This window comes from Pagrus pagrus (genome assembly GCF_965226575.1).
Source record: "Pagrus pagrus genome assembly, chromosome: 3".
In the NCBI taxonomy this organism is placed as follows: Eukaryota; Metazoa; Chordata; class Actinopteri; order Spariformes; family Sparidae; genus Pagrus; species Pagrus pagrus.
Window position 1 is genome coordinate 6,045,303 of NC_140187.1, and position 18,541 is coordinate 6,063,843.

The following is an 18,541-nucleotide window of genomic DNA, read 5'->3' on the forward strand; positions in this document are numbered from 1 at the left end:
ATGGATGGATAAATAGTACTGTGCTGCTAGTATTTGCAGCTAACGTCTGGGAAATATTGAGAGGCTACACGATCTGCCATTGCTTTAAAAAAAAATGCTCCAGAGATGACGTGACTCTCTCTACTCAAGGGCTCTGGGCTCAATCAGGCACTGCTGACTCCACCCAACTCCCGGTAAATCCAAAAAGGTGCAAAGAGGTGGAGTGTGGGTGGAGCTGAGATGAGCCGAATCAAGCCCGGTAACTGGAAGTGGGACCAAGTTAACAAGCTAGCTGAGGCTAACAAGCTAGGCTGGTACTGTGTTCACAAAGAAAGGGAAGACACGCTGGTGTTAACGTGTGAGTATGATTGCTCAAGGCTGTTGGCGGTGCCATTAACCGGACAGCAAGGCATTTTATTTATTTTGTTTATTCAGTTTGAGATGCATCAAATTGCAACCAATTGAATTGCTCTCAACCAGAACGTCCAGTAGTTTGTTTAATTAGCTTGTGAGGAATAATTTCAATCTGTTGGATACATAATTAGTCAACACTGAATCGGACTTGGCAGGCACACACTGTTAAGGGGCCTAAATGGGGAGAAAAACAACTCGATTGGGAGGTCGCTATATTACACCGGTCTGACTACTTACATCCAGTAATGATCCATAGCAGGTGGTTCCGTCTCCAGCGTAGCCGTCAGGGCAGGTACAGGTGTGAGATCCACCCTCCTTCTTCTCACACTTTGCCTGAGTACAGCATAGAGGCATCATGGGAAATGTGTTTGACCTACTGACACTGCAGCAATCACAAACAATTATCTGAATCTAACAACCACTAATAACACAATCATATTCTTCAGATGAAGAAATACCACAGTTTTAATCTCTTAAAGTCGGGAAAAGAATTTGAAATTAAACTAAAGAGCAGCATGAACTTTCCAAAATAAATGTCCTGGGTGCTCCGCAGACATGAATGGTAAGGAGCAGATCAGGACACGGCTTCAGTTGTAATTTGTGGGTGCTTTGGACTTCACATACTAATAACCACCATTAAAGGGATAGTTTATCAAAGTTACACATATTTCCTCTTGCCTGTAGTTTCATTTATCCGTCTAGATTGCTTGGGTGTGAGTTACAGAGTTATGGAGAGACTGTCCATAGAGATGTTTTCTCTAATGATGGCACTCGGCTTGTTGAAAAAAATTGGGGCATGTTTGGAAAAGTTTTAGGAAGCTTGTGGTGATTATTTTCTTTGAGTGGTGCGTGCAAAGTCAGCCTTACTCACAATTCTCAGTTCTGTGGGGAGGACCGATTTGTTTTGACAGGGAGACGAGTGTCTCGCCGAATTGGCCCTTTCACCTCTCGATAGTAAAAGTATCAATCTGACACTTGCCAGACCGAGCGGCCCTTCAACCCAATAAAGAGAATAAATGTCTTGTGAAGATCACAATGTAACAGCAGGATGTGAAGAAGATAAAATTATTCCTTTGATTATTTTAGCTGGAGATCAACTCAAGTCTCTGACACGCACACACACAAAGCAGACCCCCGCTGTTGCAGTCAGATCAAAGAGACTATAAAGCCATGGACTGGATTTTAACATGTAGCTAAGATTTTGCCTGAGGCCAGAAATCTCTCCGTGCTTCCTCTACATTTGGCTTGAGGGTGCATCCCACACCCAACAACAGGACCCCCCAAACCCCCTGAAAGAAACAACATATTCTCTGGATGATATTCTGGGAAATCCAGAGACACTTATTCTGAAAGTTTGTTTCTGTGTGTCTCCCTCTCTTATGTGTTTCTGCACTTCCAGTTTGGGAAACCATCTGTGACAGTCTCATCTCTGCAGCAGCACTTCGACAAGAAGGCAAGAAAAAATAAGTAATAATTAAACTGCAGATATATTCAGTAAAAAACACTTCACGAGTCTCACAAAACATCACTCTGATCTCGAATTGTATTAAGATTGAACAAAATTGATCTTATTGATATTTCCTGTCATATTTCTTGTCTTTATTTGCATATGGTCGGTATGAAGGTAATCCAAAAGTTTTGTGTGTGTGTGTGTGTGTGTGTGTGTGTGTGTGTGTGTTTACCAGTTGATGGCAGCCTCCATTGTTCTTGATGCAGGGGTTAATGAGGTCGCACACGATGCCGTTTCCCATGTAACCTGTTTTACAGACACACTCACTCTGGAGACACACGGACACGACGTTTACAGTCAGACAGCTGAATAGTAACTACTTTATTGATCATATAGACAAAAGGAGATAATGGCGGTTTCTCTTCAGAAAGACGAGGAGTGCTCGACAGACATGACTGAGAGACAAAACAGGCACAAAGAAGATGCCGTTAAGTGTTAAAAGCTGTCTAGTTAACAGTTTATCATTTATCATTAACTCTTGGTAAATGACCTGTCCGGGTCCAATGTGGTTGCAGTTGGCGTTGGGGCTGCAGCCTCCTCGACTGTCCGACTCACAGTTATTGATCTCCATACACACTGTCCCGTCACCTGTCCAACCTTTACCACACGTGCATGACGCGCTGCCTGGAGCCTTGTACACACACTCTGCCTGTAGAGAGAGGTGGTGAGAGAGAGGATGTTGTAAAGACGGGAAGACAGCTTTGAACAACACAACACAACAACACAGAAAATTTCTGTTGATGAATCCGTTTCCATATCCAATACTGCTGATGTTTGAAGCAGATTTTAAGTTGCTAGTCAGACTGTCGTGGTTTTGAGTTTTAGTTTAGTTATTTCTGACCTCACAAGTGGCCCTAACGACTCTGAAACTCAGAGCTCACACGTGTAAGGACACTCCCACACTGAGTTTAAAAGCCTGCAACATCCCTCAAGTTATTTGAAGTGAAGACGCCTCTTGGATGAGAGATGAAACGTCTGCAAGAAACTGAAACACGTCCAGTTGCCTACGATACAGCACTTAGAAAACCAAGGACCTGGATGACTGAGAACCTTCATCAACACAACACTTATTACTATACAAACACACACAGACAATACAGACAAACACACACATATAAGAGAAAGTCTTACGTTGGTGTCGCAGCCTCCTCGGTTGCTCTTCAGACAGGGGTTGATGGCAGAACAAGCGTGACCGTCACCTTCATATCCATCCTTACACAAACACCTGGTGCAACACACACACACAGATTTTTGATGAACAAACTCACCAGCTGTTGAGGTGACAGGAGTTACTGGAGTGGATCACTTGTGAAGCCCCGCAGAAAATGACTGAATGCTCCTTTAAATCATGGTAAAGGAAGATTACGGTAAGCTGGATCATCTCAGCATGCAGTTGGCAGCAGTCACATGAGCATGCGACATGTATAAATGTGTAGTTGGTGCGGTTTATCTGAAATTTCCGCTGCTCACCTGAAGCTTCACCTACACAGTGATCAGCTGTTGGTGAACAAAAAGTGACTAAAGCTCCCGAATGATCGCCTGCTCAGCAGTTAGCTTGGCAGCTGGATTTGTGAGATCAAGTGAAAATGTGATCTTGTGAATCCGTCTTTCCAGATCGAACAGCGACAGTTAGTGTTTGGCATCAGAATCAGAATCAGAATCTACAGTGTGATTCAATGTGACGACCGGCAACAGAAGCTACTGTTCATTCAAAAACAACAATGGTGCACCACAACATACGTCACAACTGCAGGGTGAAATTCAGAAGCACAGAGAACATGGAGGGAAGTATGCACTCGACTTTCGACGGGCTTTGGCAAGAGTTTGATTTATCAACTTGCTACCATTGATCTGATTTGTAGAAGTTAGCCCATGATAGGCAGATGGTTCGTCCGATCATCTGCCAAGTACCTTATTCCAAAAATGTTCAAGGACGACTTCCCAGATGGTTTTTTTGTACCAAACCATCTGGTAATATCAGCCGATATGACGAGGACCGAGTGGCTCTGTTCAAACAGCCAGAGTTTGTGATGACAGCTGGATTCACTCAGGTTTTCTGCTGTAACACTGCACTAGGAGTGATATGAGCACTCAACATCAAGATGGTGAGGGATGTGTGATTACTTAAAACAACAAAAATGAGACTAAAAAGAATAATCTGTTTTAGTTACCTAAAACTAACAAAATGACTGAAATGTGACTCAAACTAAAACACACACTACTTAAAAGGTTTAAAAGAATAAAAATCAGGTGGCATATTAACGTAGAAAGTTGCAGTAGCGGGAGTATCTTACTTGGTATTCAATCCTGTGTTTATACAGTACGCGTGGATGTGACAGTGTTCGTACAGTCCGTCAGAGTCGCAGGGCGTAGCCGTGTTGTCACAGTTGGACCCTTGGTAGCCCTCCGAACACGAACCTCTCCGACACACACCACTGGTGCCTGGACGGTTGTCACACACACCGCGGACACAGGTACACTCTGCATGCAGGCACACACACACACACACACACACACACACACACACACACATCATGTGACATTTTCAGGTTATTCAATGGTGTCACACCAGGCGTATAGTTTTATCACCTGTCAGCTGGGGGCTGGCAGCTGTCACTTATGACAATGATTAACAGGTGTCAAAAATATCAATCTCCCTCTGAAAGTGTGTTTGTGTAAGTGTTTATTATATAGTTACGTATAGTTGAATATGTGAAGAGATATGCTCAATCTAAACACAGTTATTACGCTGTTCTCCAGCGGTTAGCGAGGAGGAGCCGTTACCTTGGTCACACTTGTCTCCGTGCTTGGACGGATCCGAGCAGATGTGGCAGGCGACACCCGTGAAGCCTGACTGACAGCTGCATGAGCCGTTGCCATGGATACCGTCAAAGCACTGCATGTGAGGGGAAAAAAAACAGTATGAATAAATAAATTAAACAAATCAGTCGAGAAACACGGCTTTAGTGACAGAAGAGTTTGTGATTTGCTCACCGTTCCTTTGTCGTAGCAGGGATGCTGGAATCCTCCGATACAGGGTTTACAGTCCGGACCATAGAAACCTTTACAACACTCTGCTACCTGTTAAACACACACACACACACACACACACACACACACACACACACACAGTTCATATGTACTCACTCAGTCATCATCGTAAAGTCAACATGGTAAAGACAGCGAACACATAAAGCTGCTGATGAAGTGTTCACTGATCTCACGCTCACCTTTCTGGTGGCGTTGCAGTATTTGGCACAGCCTGTACTCAGTGTTGGTCTGAGAGGAGATGTGGTGTAACCACAGCCAATCTGATGACTTTCCTGGAGACAAACACACACATGTGTTGGCTTTCTGTTCTTGTCTATGCTACTCACCAGATATCACAGGGTAGAGAAAAAAATGTTGTGGGAAAATCTGTGCACAAATTGCTCAAATTGAATCTACCGTATGACCCCTCCTGGGATGCTCTGCACAGAACAGAACAGAACAGAACAGAACAGAATAGAAACGTTGCAGTAATAACAGTGTGTTTACCATTTCAACGGTACCTTCTGGACACTCAGTCTCATAGAGGTAGCTGCAGTGAACACAGGGACCCTGAAAACACACAAACACACTGAATATCAAAAAATGAGCATCAGCTTTAACTCTTAGCATGTAAAAGTAACTATAAAGATAACAATGAGAGCGTCCACACTGATGAACGATAACGTCCAGTGGTGCCGAGCACGCACGGTGCAATCTGTGTCGGCAGCTTAGGAGAATTTGTAATTCAAATATCCTGCCAATCATGATAAAAGACACCAAAACAACCTTCATAGAAGCCATCAGTGCCAAAAACATTATTTGGGTGATTGTTTGTCAAATCGCTCTGAATTCATTGGGATCTAAAATTAAACTTTTCTTTGGGGGAAACAGCCAAAGTTATCCAAAACCACCTGAAACCATTTTACCTGCCAAATCAAATCAAACGTCCTCCACCAGGACAAACACCTGACAACAGTATAAATTAGCAAACTAACATTAGCCACTGTCAGCTAACTAGTTAATGATCTGTATCTGTTACTGTTTTCTCCTGTTTGTTTGTTTGTTTGTTTGTTCAGAGTTTGATGCGACTCTCAGCCTCCCCCTGCTCACCATGGTGATCTTGCTCTCAGTGACATCACAGCGGTGAGGCAGGATGGGAAGGATGGAGGGCGGGTAGAGAATCCCGTCAATCATATGGATGATCCCGTTGGACGCCACAATGTTGGTGCTCGCCAGATGGATGCCGTTCTCGCCCAATAGGATCTCACCCTGGACAGGGAAGAGATGGACACCTAGTGTTAATGTGATCCTGCTAATGTGTGGGGAGAAAAAGTCTAACTATGAGAGACACTGTGTGACACTTACATCATCCGACACAGTGATGGTGACAATCTGATTGGCCATCGTCTGAATTCGAGGGAGAGCAGCCAATGAATCGACAGTCAGCTATGGACAGAAAAAAAAAAGATCATCAACTCAAAGGTTTATTTTGTTTTGTTTTCTGATGTTTGGGAGTTTTGTTATTCTTGAGGACTTATCAGCGGTGGAGCTACAAATGTCCTGAGGGTGACGTTAAAGGAAAGGTCATAGATATCAGTAAATATAAAGGGTTCATCCTGTGTAGAGCAGGAATGGGATCAGGAAATACGACAATATGCTTAAGTGTTGGCCAGATGGAACATCTTTCTTCACCTTCTTCACTGTTAGACCAAAAAAACAGACCGACAAGAAGACAGAAGTAGAAGGGAAGGACAGATGGTAGAAGGGATTAATGGAGGCAGTGTGGAGACTCTTACCACAGCCTGGGAGTAAACATGGTGTCTGAGGAGTTCCTGAAGTTTATGTTTGGCCTTGAAAAAGAGCAGAACATCATTAAAATATCAGGAGCACCTTCACATAGCGTAATTATGTTGCACTATGGAGTTTCGGGGAAAACATTTAAATCAGACAAGAAAAATCTCCATTGCTGTTTTTATGCCTAAACAAACTAAATAAACAAACTCTGTCTTCATGAATAAACTGAATAAACAAACTGACCTTAAAGGACAACACAATTTCACACCGTTTTACTTTTATGGTTTATATTTGGCGGACCCTGCAACCTTTCTAGCTTCAAACAGGGTTCTGGGACCTTATTTTCTTCTGAGAACAGCTTGTTTATTCATTAATGGAAAAAAATAATATTTCTTAATTTGAATTATTACCTCATTAATATTGTCAATATTAAAATTCTTCTCCAAAACTACATATTGCACCTTTAAAGTAACCTGTATGTTATCTGCACTAACCACATATACAATAAATACATGAAAACATAAATACTAACAACACCTACATCGCTCAGCATGTACAAGAAGCTGCCATCTCTGGATCGGTCCACAGCCTGGTTGGTGGGGACGAACACAGTCAGGGGTCCTGGACCCCGGAGAGGAGGGGGCGACCCAGAGTTCTGCAATCGCACACAATGACATCGTGTTTGATTAGAGCCGAGGATCTGGCATCTAATCTGATTTACAGCTGGCTACAACCTGTCTGACAGCTGACTGCTCGCAAAGCCACGCCTCCTTGGTTACAGTTTCTATGGCTGTCAATCATTTCATTCTCCCACAACATGCAGTTGACACGAGCAGTGGAGGATTTGAACTTCAAAACATGTATTAGCGTTTCAAAAACGATGAGTCCTTGATTTCAGAGAGAAATAAACAAGCGCTGCTTCTCATTTAAAGCCAGAATACAAGGATTTTGCTAAAATGATAACTGCTGGCAGCTGTAGCTTAGCTGGCTAATCAAGCAATGTTACTTCCATGAGTTGATTGAAATGTTTCCAGCTGAATTTTCAATGTTTCTAGATGACCTGTTGAAAACAATTAGCCATTGCGTGTTTACTGAGGAGACTTTTACAAGCTAACAAAATACTCACATCAACCAGAGACAGGAAGCGGTTAAATTTCGTATCCTTGGTCAGAATCTCTCCAATCGTCTTATCAGCAAACTGGACACAAAGAGAAGATGATCAAATGGCTGACTCTTATTATCTGCTGTAAAATCACCTGAGTTAAGATATAAACTTAGACTGCACGCTGTGTTAATGCAGGTGACACTCCAGGAACCATCTAGTATTTTAGTTAACACTTGAGTCGATGTTATATTTTTGTCTGTTTTTTCGGATTTAGTGAAGTGACCCTTTAATCCACCTGTTCATCACGAGGAGATCTGTCAGGAGAAAGTGTGCTTGTGATTGGCCGGTCGATGATGTGGATGATCCCATTGGCTGCTGGCAGGTCTTCCTGGATGACGGTGTACAGTCTGCTGGGGTTGTCCATCAGGATGAACCTCTAAAGCAACCACACACAGATAAACTGATCAGTGTGTTTATAAGCACTAGTATGTTGTAGTTATTGAGACAATAATCTGATTACTTAATCATTGTGGAAACGAGAAGCCAGGTTTAGGCTGATAACCTGCTTCCAAACAAGGGTTTCCAAGTGAAAATGTGCGTGACAGCATCTTCAAACAGACGACAACAGGATGAAACAAACGTTTGCCTCTTGCCATTTACTTCTGTACATATATTTCAGAAGTAAAGGGAGGGACTGGGCCTCTCTATGTCATTCGCTGAGCTTTAAACAGTGTTTAATACGTCTTAACAGTTCTTCTATCACCAGGGCACCAGACAACGCGTGTAACTCATGGCCGATGTCGTCTCTTAGCTCGTTATTAAGGTAGCCTGGAAGTGTGAAGGTCAGTGAGTAACGATGACACAGAATCAAACAATCCTTTATGATCTCCCACGGGGACTATTTCTTTGGTAGATCACAGCGCCAATGAAAACTGTCTCCAGTGTATTAAATAAGTGGTGCTTGGAAACGAGCGGAGGAAACGCAGAGGGCAATTTTTTTTCCATTTTATTTTTTGTTCTGAAACAGAAAAAATCATGTCAGGAGAGCAATATATAGAAAAATCTAATTAAATATCCATCCAGCTTTTCTTTCTCAAATTCTTCTTAAATTTCTGGCAATATTTTTTTACTAAGGAAAAATTAATAGTAAATAGTCATAGTGAAGACAAAAATCCACCTCTTCCCGAGTGTCTGTCCTTGTATCGCTCTTACCCTTCACTAGCGATTGGTCATATGTAGGTCATAACTTTCTAATTACAGTAAGTGTTGATGCTTTCAGTATAAGTATAATAACTTCCTGCCATAATAATATGGAAATCAAATAACTCCTGATTTGTAAAAGCTAGATTTTAACAATGGACAAAACAACTCCAATGAAGAGTCGGCATGTCTTTTCTTTGTCTGTATACTGTAAATATCAGGTTAGGATTTTAAAAATATATCTGTAAACAGGTTTTAAACATTTTAAGACAAAAGATTTTAACCTGTGAAAGTTTGGGCAGACTTTGACTTCTGAAATCCTCACTTGATTGAACTTTGGAAGTCATGTTGATACAGAAGTACAACATGGCCTTGGACTTGTATTTTAACATGCAATAACTTGGGATGAATATAGACTGCGGCTTGCGACACACACCTGCTATAATAAACAAGTGCAGTCGGGAGAAATGTCGTAACAAAGCTCCACCCCCTCCTAGACTCAACACAGACAAACAGGAAACACATCTTCCTTGTTCCTGATGGGAGACACATACTGAGAGACACGCTGTAAGATTCACACCAAAACCACGACGTCTCCTGAGAGAGGACAGCTGCAGGAGGGAACACTGGATTCACTGGAAAACTGAATACTTGCACTTCAACCTGCTGCTGATTTTACGTAAGAAACTGGATGAGCCAAAACTAAAAGTGAAAGTAACTTTCAAGAACGTTCGATAGTGACTTCCCTGTTTGCTTGCTGCATTTTCAGTTAAACTCAGAGACAAAATGTCTTCCAGATCAGAGGACAATCTCTCCTGTCCTATTTGCCAGGACATCTTCAAAGATCCTGTTGTCTTGTCATGTAGCCACAGCTTCTGTAAAGACTGTCTGCAGAAGTGGTGGAGGGGGAAAAAAACATTTGAGTGTCCATGTTGTAAGACAATACACTCGAGGAGCGATGCACCTCGTAACCTGGCGTTGAAGAACCTGTGTGAGGCCTTCCTACGGGAGAGAGACCAGAGAGCTTCAGCCGGGTCTGAGGCTGTCTGCAGTCTGCACTCTGAGAAACTCAAACTCTTCTGTCTGGACCATCAGGAGCCAGTGTGTGTCGTCTGCAGAGACTCAAAAACACACAACAACCACAAATTCAGACCCATCGATGAAGCTGCACAGGATCACAAAGAGGAGCTCCAGAAGTCCCTGAAGCCCTTACAGGACAAACTGAAGTGCTTTGAACAAGTTAAAGGAAACTTTGATCAAACTGCAGAATACATTAAAGTCCAGGCTAAACGCACAGAGGGGCAGATTAAGGAGAAATTTAGGAAGCTTCATCAGTTTCTACAAGAGGAGGAGGCGGCCAGGATCACTGCTCTGAGGGAGGAAGAGGAGCAGAAGAGTACGATGATGAAGAAGGAGATTGAGGCTCTGAGCAGAGAGATAGCAGCTCTGTCAGACACAATCAAAGCCACAGAGAGGGAGTTGAGAGCTGAAGACGTCTCATTCCTGCAGAACTACAAGGCTGCAGTGAAGAGAGTCCAGCAGCGCCCCCTGCTGGATGATCCACAGCTGGTCTCAGGAGCTCTGATAGATGTGGCCAAACACCTGGGCAACCTGACCTTCAACATCTGGAACAAGATGAAGAAGTTGGTCTCCTACACTCCTGTGATTCTGGATCCAAACACAGCGGACCCAGAACTCATCATCTCTGAAGATCTGACCAGTGTGAGATCTGGAGAGAAACAGAAGCTTCCAAAAAACCCGAAGAGGACCAAATTCTCCTGCTGCGTCCACAGCTCTGAAGGCTTTAACTCAGGGACTCACAGCTGGGACGTTGAGGTCGGAGACAACAAGGACTGGGAAGTGGGCGTGCTGGGAGAGTACATCCTGATGAACGGACGCCTGCAGTCTGGATTGTGGAGAATTATGTTCTCTCACGGTAAATTCACAGCGTTCTCCAATTCAGATCCCGAGAAAGATTTGACAGTGATGAAGAAGCTCCAGAAGATCAGAGTACGTCTGGACTTTGACAAAGGGAAGCTGTCGTTCTCCGATCTTGACACAAACACACACATACACACCTTCACACACACCTTCACTGACATCCTGTTTCCATACATCTACACCGAGAATCACGTCCCTCTGAAGATTTTACCAGTGAAGGTCTCCGTGAAGGTGGAAAAGCCCAAGTAGAGATTATTATGATAGTGTTGGGTGTGATGCTGTCACAGAGAAACATTACCCACAATGCAACTTAGCCACCGAGTGACATCACTGGAGGCAATTTTTCAGATTACATGCAGCTTTATACTAATGGATTTATACTTCTTTTTCACATATGTAATTGTTTAAAAAAACACTTTAATGTGTAAAATCTGTGGAGCTATCCTTTGAGTGAGTTTCCAAAAAAAAAAAATACTATACATTTATTGATTTAATGAAATGAAATGTTTTATACTGTGATGGGTATCATACCTTTCCACAACCTCCAGGTTATGATAATTAAATATGATGACGATGATGCTAGAAGTGTATGTATGTAAATGTACTTGTTCTGCTTAACAAATCTGCTAATTTACAGACTTAAACTTGGGAAATGATGGGATCAATGGGGTTTATGATGCTGAAAAACAGTGTGGCATGATGATTAAGATGATAAAGGTGTTATTAAGTTTCAGGTGGTGGCAGGTAGCGGTGGATGATGATCACACTGTAGATAATACCGATTGTATAATGAAGTATAATGATCTTTTATGATATGTACAGTGGTGATGATGGTGAGAAAGCCGTGATGTTTTTACAGATACCATGAGACTGCATGTTTACTTTCTTTGTGTGATGCAATTCTCTTTTGAAGCAGGATGTTGTGACGGGACAAAACACTGTCACTGGAAAATCAGTTAATGAGAGACAGACTGGCAGAAGGGTGTTATTACTTAATGTATGTTGACGGTAGGAATGGCAAAAACTAATGAAATGAAAATGTTCTGTCGCACATTGTGCAGCTTCTTATGCTTCTTTGGATCGTTCTGATTGTGGGGACCAATAAAAATTAAGTTAAAAAGACAGTTTACGTTGATGTTTCTGTATTTCTAATGATCTTCAACTATCTAGACAGTTTGAACATTCAGGCCTCATGAGGACTTTTCCATCTTCAGTTCGACTGCTATACGTTCATAATACTCTTTCTTTTAAAAGATGTCAAAAAGAAATGGTTTTCCTTAGTTTCCACACATCAAAATCAAACACTGCCCTTTGAAAACCATATTTCAAAACACTGCAAGTCCTAATCTTATACTTGTCTGAAGAAACAAGCATGCAGCTTTGTCTTGTGTCCAGTTTGAATGGTTGTTAACATGGTTGTGTCTTCTCGAGAGGAGGTGTTACCTTGTTGTCTTTGGTCCTCAGCCTGGCTCCTCCGTACAGGTTGAAGTCTCGCCCCTCCAGATTCTTGTAGAGGTGCTGACCCAGGATCAAGTGGTTTTTACACACCAGCTCTTCATTAACACCCTGTAGAGACAATGTAATTAGGTACGTCAGTAATCTGTAATATATTTATTAGTGATTTACGACCTTCTAGTGGGTGAAAACAGCCTATTAGAGGTGTGTTGTACGTTACAGCTGTTTACCAAATTGACAGTTGGCCCGGGAACCGAGGGGACACTTCACTGCACTCTTTATTTGTGCAAATGTTTAAAGAACTGGAAAATGAAATAAAGCTGGAAACGAAGACAATCCAACAGAAAGCCCTGATGAATCTGAGACACACCCTAGGATGCACAAGGACACACACTCGTGATGTAACCTGGGATCGCAGGGTTTTTGGGTCTTTTAATGTCAGACAGACTCAGCCAGGATTAAACAGATCCCAGACAAAACCTTCCCTAACTCCTCTTTGATTTATTTTGTTCCTTTCCTGTAATGGAGGTGTGAACAAATCTTTGGCTACTGCTAAAGCATTTAAAACAACATCTGCTCAGACTCTTGGGGGTAGGTAGAGGGGTAGGTTCAGCAGCTCCGTCTGTGAACCAGTCAGAGGCAAAGGTGTACACAAAGTACAGCAAGTAGGGGGCGTCTAAAGGTGCAGTTTCACTACTTGACTTATTTTACTTACATCTAGTGATTGTGGAGGCTCCAGTAGTATTCATTAGAAAACATAAGTCAAAAACTAGAGATGACTTGAAGTTCTGTAAGTGCTGTTCAGTCCGGTACCAGAACTACTGAGTCAAAGTCTTTTTTTATTTTTTATCAAGTTGAGACGGAAACCTTCACACACCGTTCCTTTACAGTCTGCAGGCCCTTCTATACATTTTTCTTTTTGAATTCTTGCTTTACGCATCGAAAATTTAAATTTCTAACTCAGGTTTCTATGGTTACCTCAGATTTTAGTCAGGTTGACTCTCTGTGTGTGTGTGTGTGTGTGTGTGTGTGTGTGTGTGTGTGCGCCCAGAGGCCTCACACTCTTGTTTGTTCTAGTTTGCACTGACCATCTGTCACTAGTTGTCTGTTTTCAGCACGAGCTGAGTGTTTGAGTGCGTGTGTGTGTGTGTGTGTGTGTGTGTGTGTGTCACTGGGATGGGACGAGGCGACAGGAGAGGACTGTAATTTATATCATATGACATTTATTTGCTTTATCTGCTGATGCTGTTTCACTGTGTTGATGATTTACGAGGAAGGCATCGTGGTGCGTTCAGACATGCAGTTACACACAGATGGATGCCTGCTACACAGGGAGGCATCAGATGTGCAAAGCAGCTTGATGATGACTGAAAAGTTTAAACTTGTGAGTCACATATCCCACAGCATGGGGGAGCAACACCTCAGACAAAACAATACAGTGAAGTGTGAGTTATTTTGAGCAACCAGGCTTTCTGCAGTAACAGCGTGGTTAATTTCATTATAGCTGGAGCTCTTCGAGACTTGGATGGACACAAAACTCTCCTTATTGAAGAACTGAGGGAGAGAAAACAGCTCCCAAAGTGCATTTATGTAAGAAACATCCAATCACGGCGCTGTTGTGGGCTCCACTTACCGAGCTGAGGCTAAAGATTGCTCTTTAAAGAAACCTGAAAAGACATTCAGCTGTTTCAAATCTGTTCACTTTTACATTCTGGATCAGTTTGAGATGAATAACTGATCTGAATATGAAAGAGCTCTGATTCACACCACTGTAGAGCCATTCACCAAAATTACAGAAATCCAGGAGACGTGTGTGTCTGTGCTGAGCAACACTGAAGCAATCATTCAAATAAAATGCTGGAAATAGTATATTCAGACAGACAGACAGGTGACCTACAGTCAGAGGTGTTTTCAGCAGAGGGAAGAACGCTGTGAAGGGTCCGTTGTGACTCAGCAGCAGTGAACAGCCTTTCTCTGAAACACACACAAACACACACACATATAAAGAGGGCAGAGGACAAAGAAAAGATTCAACATAGAAACAAACACAGACAGACAGACATCCTGACCTGAGATGGAAATGTAAACATGGTTCATATTTAGAGCAAAGCGTTCCAATGATAACAACAAGTCGAACAAATATGGTTATTCCTATTTCACAAGTTAGACCCACATTATCGCTTGTTTATCTTATAAGTATCTAGAAAGCTGGTAAGGGCCCTTATTGTGCTTTCCAAAATAAAATCATGAAAGGAAACTAATAATTGGTCTCGAATAAAATCACTAACTCCCGACCAGAGAGCACAATTAAGAGGCATGTCCCCTCAGAGTTGCCGTAGGGCAAGAGTTGTTGTTGTTTGTGATATGTGGGGAGAGGAAATGAAAAGTTGTTGCTGCTCAGCGCACTAACGTTACGTCTCCACGCAACTGCTACCTTGTGACAACACCGAGGGGACAGGCTCCCTCGCATTCATAAACACAGCGTCATCGTCCACCACGATGTTTCACTGAAGACATCGTCATGTGCCGATCGAGCAGACATCTCCCAGCCCTAACTTGAGTAATCAACTTCAAAAGTCTCATTTTTGTCGAACATTATTTTCAGCGTATTTGTGTTTCTTTTTACCGAACAGGGCAACGGCTCCGGTCAGATTTTCTCTCTGGCTCCCACTCCTGTCCAGCTCCATCAGCCGCTCCATCAGGTTACCATAGCAACGCCGGCCATCACCGATCTGACCCACATCACACACACACCTGAGAGAGATGGGGGTGAATTAATGACACTATAATGCACACACATTCACACAAACCAACAAAGAGCTGACGGCAGAGAGAGAGAAACAGTGTCTGACATCAGCGTCTGTAGTTCTAGAGACAGACAAAGACCCGAGTCTGGGCTCTGGGTCTAGATTTAGTCCTTGATCTTTTCTGGTTTCTGGCCTGTGGCAGGGAGAGACAGAAACCTAGTGGTAATTCTGGTTCAAGTCCTGGTTCTGGATCTATCTGTAGTCCTAGAGAGCACAGGAGAGGCAGACTGGTCTATTTCTAAGGGGGAAGAACAAGCAAGAAACAGAGAATGAGAATTTGTTCTGAGTCTTGATGGTTCTGGTTTTTAGCCTGGTCCTAATATAGTTGTAGAGGGGAACAGTGTGGCACAGAGAACCATGTTCAATTTCTGGTTTTAGAACCTGGTTCTATCAATGGTTCTAGACTCGGTTCTAGTTGTACAGATCAAGAATCAGACAGATACAGAAAAATCTGTGTTAACTTCTAGTGCTGGTCTCTGGTTCTTGTTTACTTCTGAAAGGGAAAGAAACAGAGACACAGAGAAGACGAAGAGTTTTGGAGTCCGGGTGTTGTTCTAGACCTGGTTCTACTGCTTCGAGACCCGGTTCTATTGCTAAAGAGCAACAGGGACAGACAAAGAAAGACAAAGACACTAGCACTGGGTTTGATTCTGGCTCGAACGGTCGTCTAGTTCTAGTCTTGTGTCTACAGTAAAACTGTTGGTGTGTCTGACCTGGGTTGTCCATTCAGTTCAGTTTGACAGACAGCTGTGGGGTCGCAGGTGTCCGCTGAGCAGGCAGAGACCAGCTGACAACCAAACGCAGCGTTGCCACCTACAGGGGACATCCCGTACATACACTCACAACTGGACTGAAAGACAGATGGAAAGGCAGACAGACAGAGACACAGTGAGGTTCAACGGTGTCAGGATTTCACTCTGGTTTTGATTTCGGACTTGTGAATTTTAGTTCTGACATCAACTCTCTCTGTTGCTTGTTCTGGTACCGATGGTCATTCTAGTCCTGGTTATAGTCCTCGTCCTCGTCCTGCCTTTCTAGGTGTCCTTACCTGGTTGGGTCCTTTGAAGACACAGATGGTGGAGTTGATGGGACACCCGCCGTTGTTCTCAGAGCAAGGGTTTCTGGGTACGCAGATCTTGCCGTTGCCCTGGTAGTCGGGCTTACAGGCGCAGCTGACCTTTGACCCCTGTGAGGAACACTGGGCATTTACGTCACAGTCCCTCGCTGAGCAATAACCTGACGAGGAAAAGGAAGATCTAACTCGGTCCAGATGAGTTGAAACCTCAACACAAAGACAAACCATGTTCATTAAATAAATAAATAATAAACACAAGAGGTGGCTCGATACTAGTCCTGCTTTTAGTTTACTTCTAGTGGTCAAGAAACAGAGAGTGAGACAGAGGAAATCGTTCTGAGTCAAGGTCTTGTTCTGGCCTTGGGTCGAGCCCTGGATACAAAGAAAGAGATACACAACTGTTTCTGGCTGTAGTCCGTATCTGTTTCTATTCTTTTTCTAGTTTCTAGTTCTCGTCCTGATCGTATTTCTGTTTATAGACGCTGGGGGATTTTAAATTTAGTCGTGGTCCTAGTCTTAGTCCAGATTCTAGTTCTGATTCTAAACGGAAAGAGAGAGGAAGAAAGAAACCTTGTTCTAGTTGTAGTTCTGGTTCTAGAGTTGGTTCTCGATCTGGACCAATTGTACAAAAGTATAAGAAAATCGTTCTGGACTTTAGGAGCATTATCAAAACTTAATAAAATCATAGATTAAACGCGACTAGCCGTCTGTTGTGTTCATTAAAAAGAAGATTGTTTAATAGATGATGAAGTTGGTCCTGAGTCTAGCACCACAGGAAAGGTCTTGTTGCTATCGATGTATCCCGTGTATGGTGGCCATTTTAGGACATCTCAGACTACCTGATCTCAGCTCTAAAATCTCAGACCTACCTTAACTTTCATCAGGCTAAGATCAGCCTCATTCGCTTTGAGCTGAATGCTAATATTAGCATGCTAACACAAATTGGACGAATGGACCAAATTAATGACACCTTAAACTAAAACGTTGGGATGAAATCAAACAGGAATTGGAGATGGCTTTTGAACCGTGTGCTTACTTGCGCATTTTCCCTGCGGAGACTTCCTGTATCCAGGCAAACATTCACAGTTGGCAGCGTCTCCCTCTCCTTTACAGTATGAGTAGGGGCTGCAGTTATTGCACCTGGTGCTGGTACTCACTGCCAAAATCACAGACACAACAGCAGCTCAGTGTGGACAACAATTAAACATCATGTAGCTTGTGTTCAATTGTTACTATGAACTCATCACTGGTTTATGTAATCAAATACAGACAAACCAGCATGTCATGGTCTCACCTTGGTCACAGCGTGTCCCGGTGTACGGTGGCTGACACAAACACTGTCCATCACCCTCTGGACCACTACTACACACTCCATGCTGACAGTCACACACTGAACAGACGGACACACAAACAGTCAAACAACTGTGGAACGTTTTTGCAGCTGTTAAACATACAGTAGTCTTCACATTTGGAGGTGTTATTGTTTTATTTTTTAAGACCACATGTTTGCCAGAAACTTCAGGAGCGAGAGAGCCTACCTTTATCACACCTGTCTCCATATAGATTTGGATTCTTACACTCCTGACAGGCAAAGCCTGTGAAGCCCTCCTAAAGAGAGAAAAGTTTCCTAATTATTATTTTTGCAGTATCACCAACATGTCAACAATCTGAACCTACAAACCCACAATGTTTCCAACTTCCCTCGTGTCCCCTCCCCACCCAAACACAATAACCGAAACACACCAAACACACAACAAAAAACATCTAAAACTCCTGTCAGAGGCAAGACAGTCGAAGACAGACAGTCAGACGGGATACTGACATCACAGACGCAGGTCCCGTTACCGACGTCTCCATCCTGACAGTTTCCATGGAAGTTACAGGTCTTCCCTGACCAGCTGGGACAGGCTAGAGACAGACAGGTGAACAGGTGATTAGAAACGATCACTATTCACTGCTTAAAAGATTCAATTTTGTGTCTGTCTAAGGCTCCTGTGCAATAACTGCAATCTTGCAGGTTCATGTGTCCCGGTCACATGGTTGCCATTTGTCCTATTGATTAGTCTGAGGGCAGACGGCAGGAGAAAGAGAGAGAGGAGGAAGGAAACACAAACGCAGGAAAGTGCTACAGATAGAGTGGAATTTTTCTGTTGAGACCGTGATGACAGTGAATAATAGCCTTTATCCTTGAAGTATTTTAGTTTACTTCTGTCTGCTTTTAGATGCTAACC

General features: G+C 42.9%; 2 protein-coding genes across 2 annotated transcripts in view; one reads left to right on the forward strand and one right to left on the reverse strand.

Moving 5' to 3' along the window:
- The window catches only part of stab1 (stabilin 1), a 54,077-nt gene that overhangs the window by 32,584 nt on the left and 2,952 nt on the right, over positions 1 to 18,541 (reverse strand). Inside the window, exons 4-27 of the mRNA XM_084349317.1 lie at positions 18,133 to 18,218; positions 17,849 to 17,918; positions 17,605 to 17,700; positions 17,347 to 17,466; positions 16,284 to 16,471; positions 15,949 to 16,085; positions 15,055 to 15,182; positions 14,326 to 14,402; positions 12,417 to 12,539; positions 8,128 to 8,268; positions 7,854 to 7,925; positions 7,269 to 7,382; positions 6,730 to 6,783; positions 6,299 to 6,379; positions 6,044 to 6,202; positions 5,441 to 5,503; positions 5,134 to 5,226; positions 4,898 to 4,984; positions 4,688 to 4,799; positions 4,198 to 4,384; positions 3,035 to 3,128; positions 2,394 to 2,552; positions 2,076 to 2,171; positions 631 to 726 (exon numbers count right to left, since the gene is read on the reverse strand). Of these exons, the coding sequence (XP_084205443.1) occupies positions 631 to 726; positions 2,076 to 2,171; positions 2,394 to 2,552; positions 3,035 to 3,128; positions 4,198 to 4,384; positions 4,688 to 4,799; positions 4,898 to 4,984; positions 5,134 to 5,226; positions 5,441 to 5,503; positions 6,044 to 6,202; positions 6,299 to 6,379; positions 6,730 to 6,783; positions 7,269 to 7,382; positions 7,854 to 7,925; positions 8,128 to 8,268; positions 12,417 to 12,539; positions 14,326 to 14,402; positions 15,055 to 15,182; positions 15,949 to 16,085; positions 16,284 to 16,471; positions 17,347 to 17,466; positions 17,605 to 17,700; positions 17,849 to 17,918; positions 18,133 to 18,218 (2,633 nt within the window). The remainder of the gene's footprint in view (positions 1 to 630; positions 727 to 2,075; positions 2,172 to 2,393; positions 2,553 to 3,034; positions 3,129 to 4,197; positions 4,385 to 4,687; positions 4,800 to 4,897; positions 4,985 to 5,133; positions 5,227 to 5,440; positions 5,504 to 6,043; positions 6,203 to 6,298; positions 6,380 to 6,729; positions 6,784 to 7,268; positions 7,383 to 7,853; positions 7,926 to 8,127; positions 8,269 to 12,416; positions 12,540 to 14,325; positions 14,403 to 15,054; positions 15,183 to 15,948; positions 16,086 to 16,283; positions 16,472 to 17,346; positions 17,467 to 17,604; positions 17,701 to 17,848; positions 17,919 to 18,132; positions 18,219 to 18,541) is intronic.
- LOC311255122 (E3 ubiquitin-protein ligase TRIM35-like) lies at positions 9,598 to 12,057 on the forward strand. Its single transcript, XM_084349318.1, has one exon. The coding sequence runs from the start codon at positions 9,819 to 9,821 to the stop codon at positions 11,220 to 11,222; it is 1,404 nt and encodes a 467-aa protein (XP_084205444.1). The 5' UTR covers positions 9,598 to 9,818; the 3' UTR covers positions 11,223 to 12,057.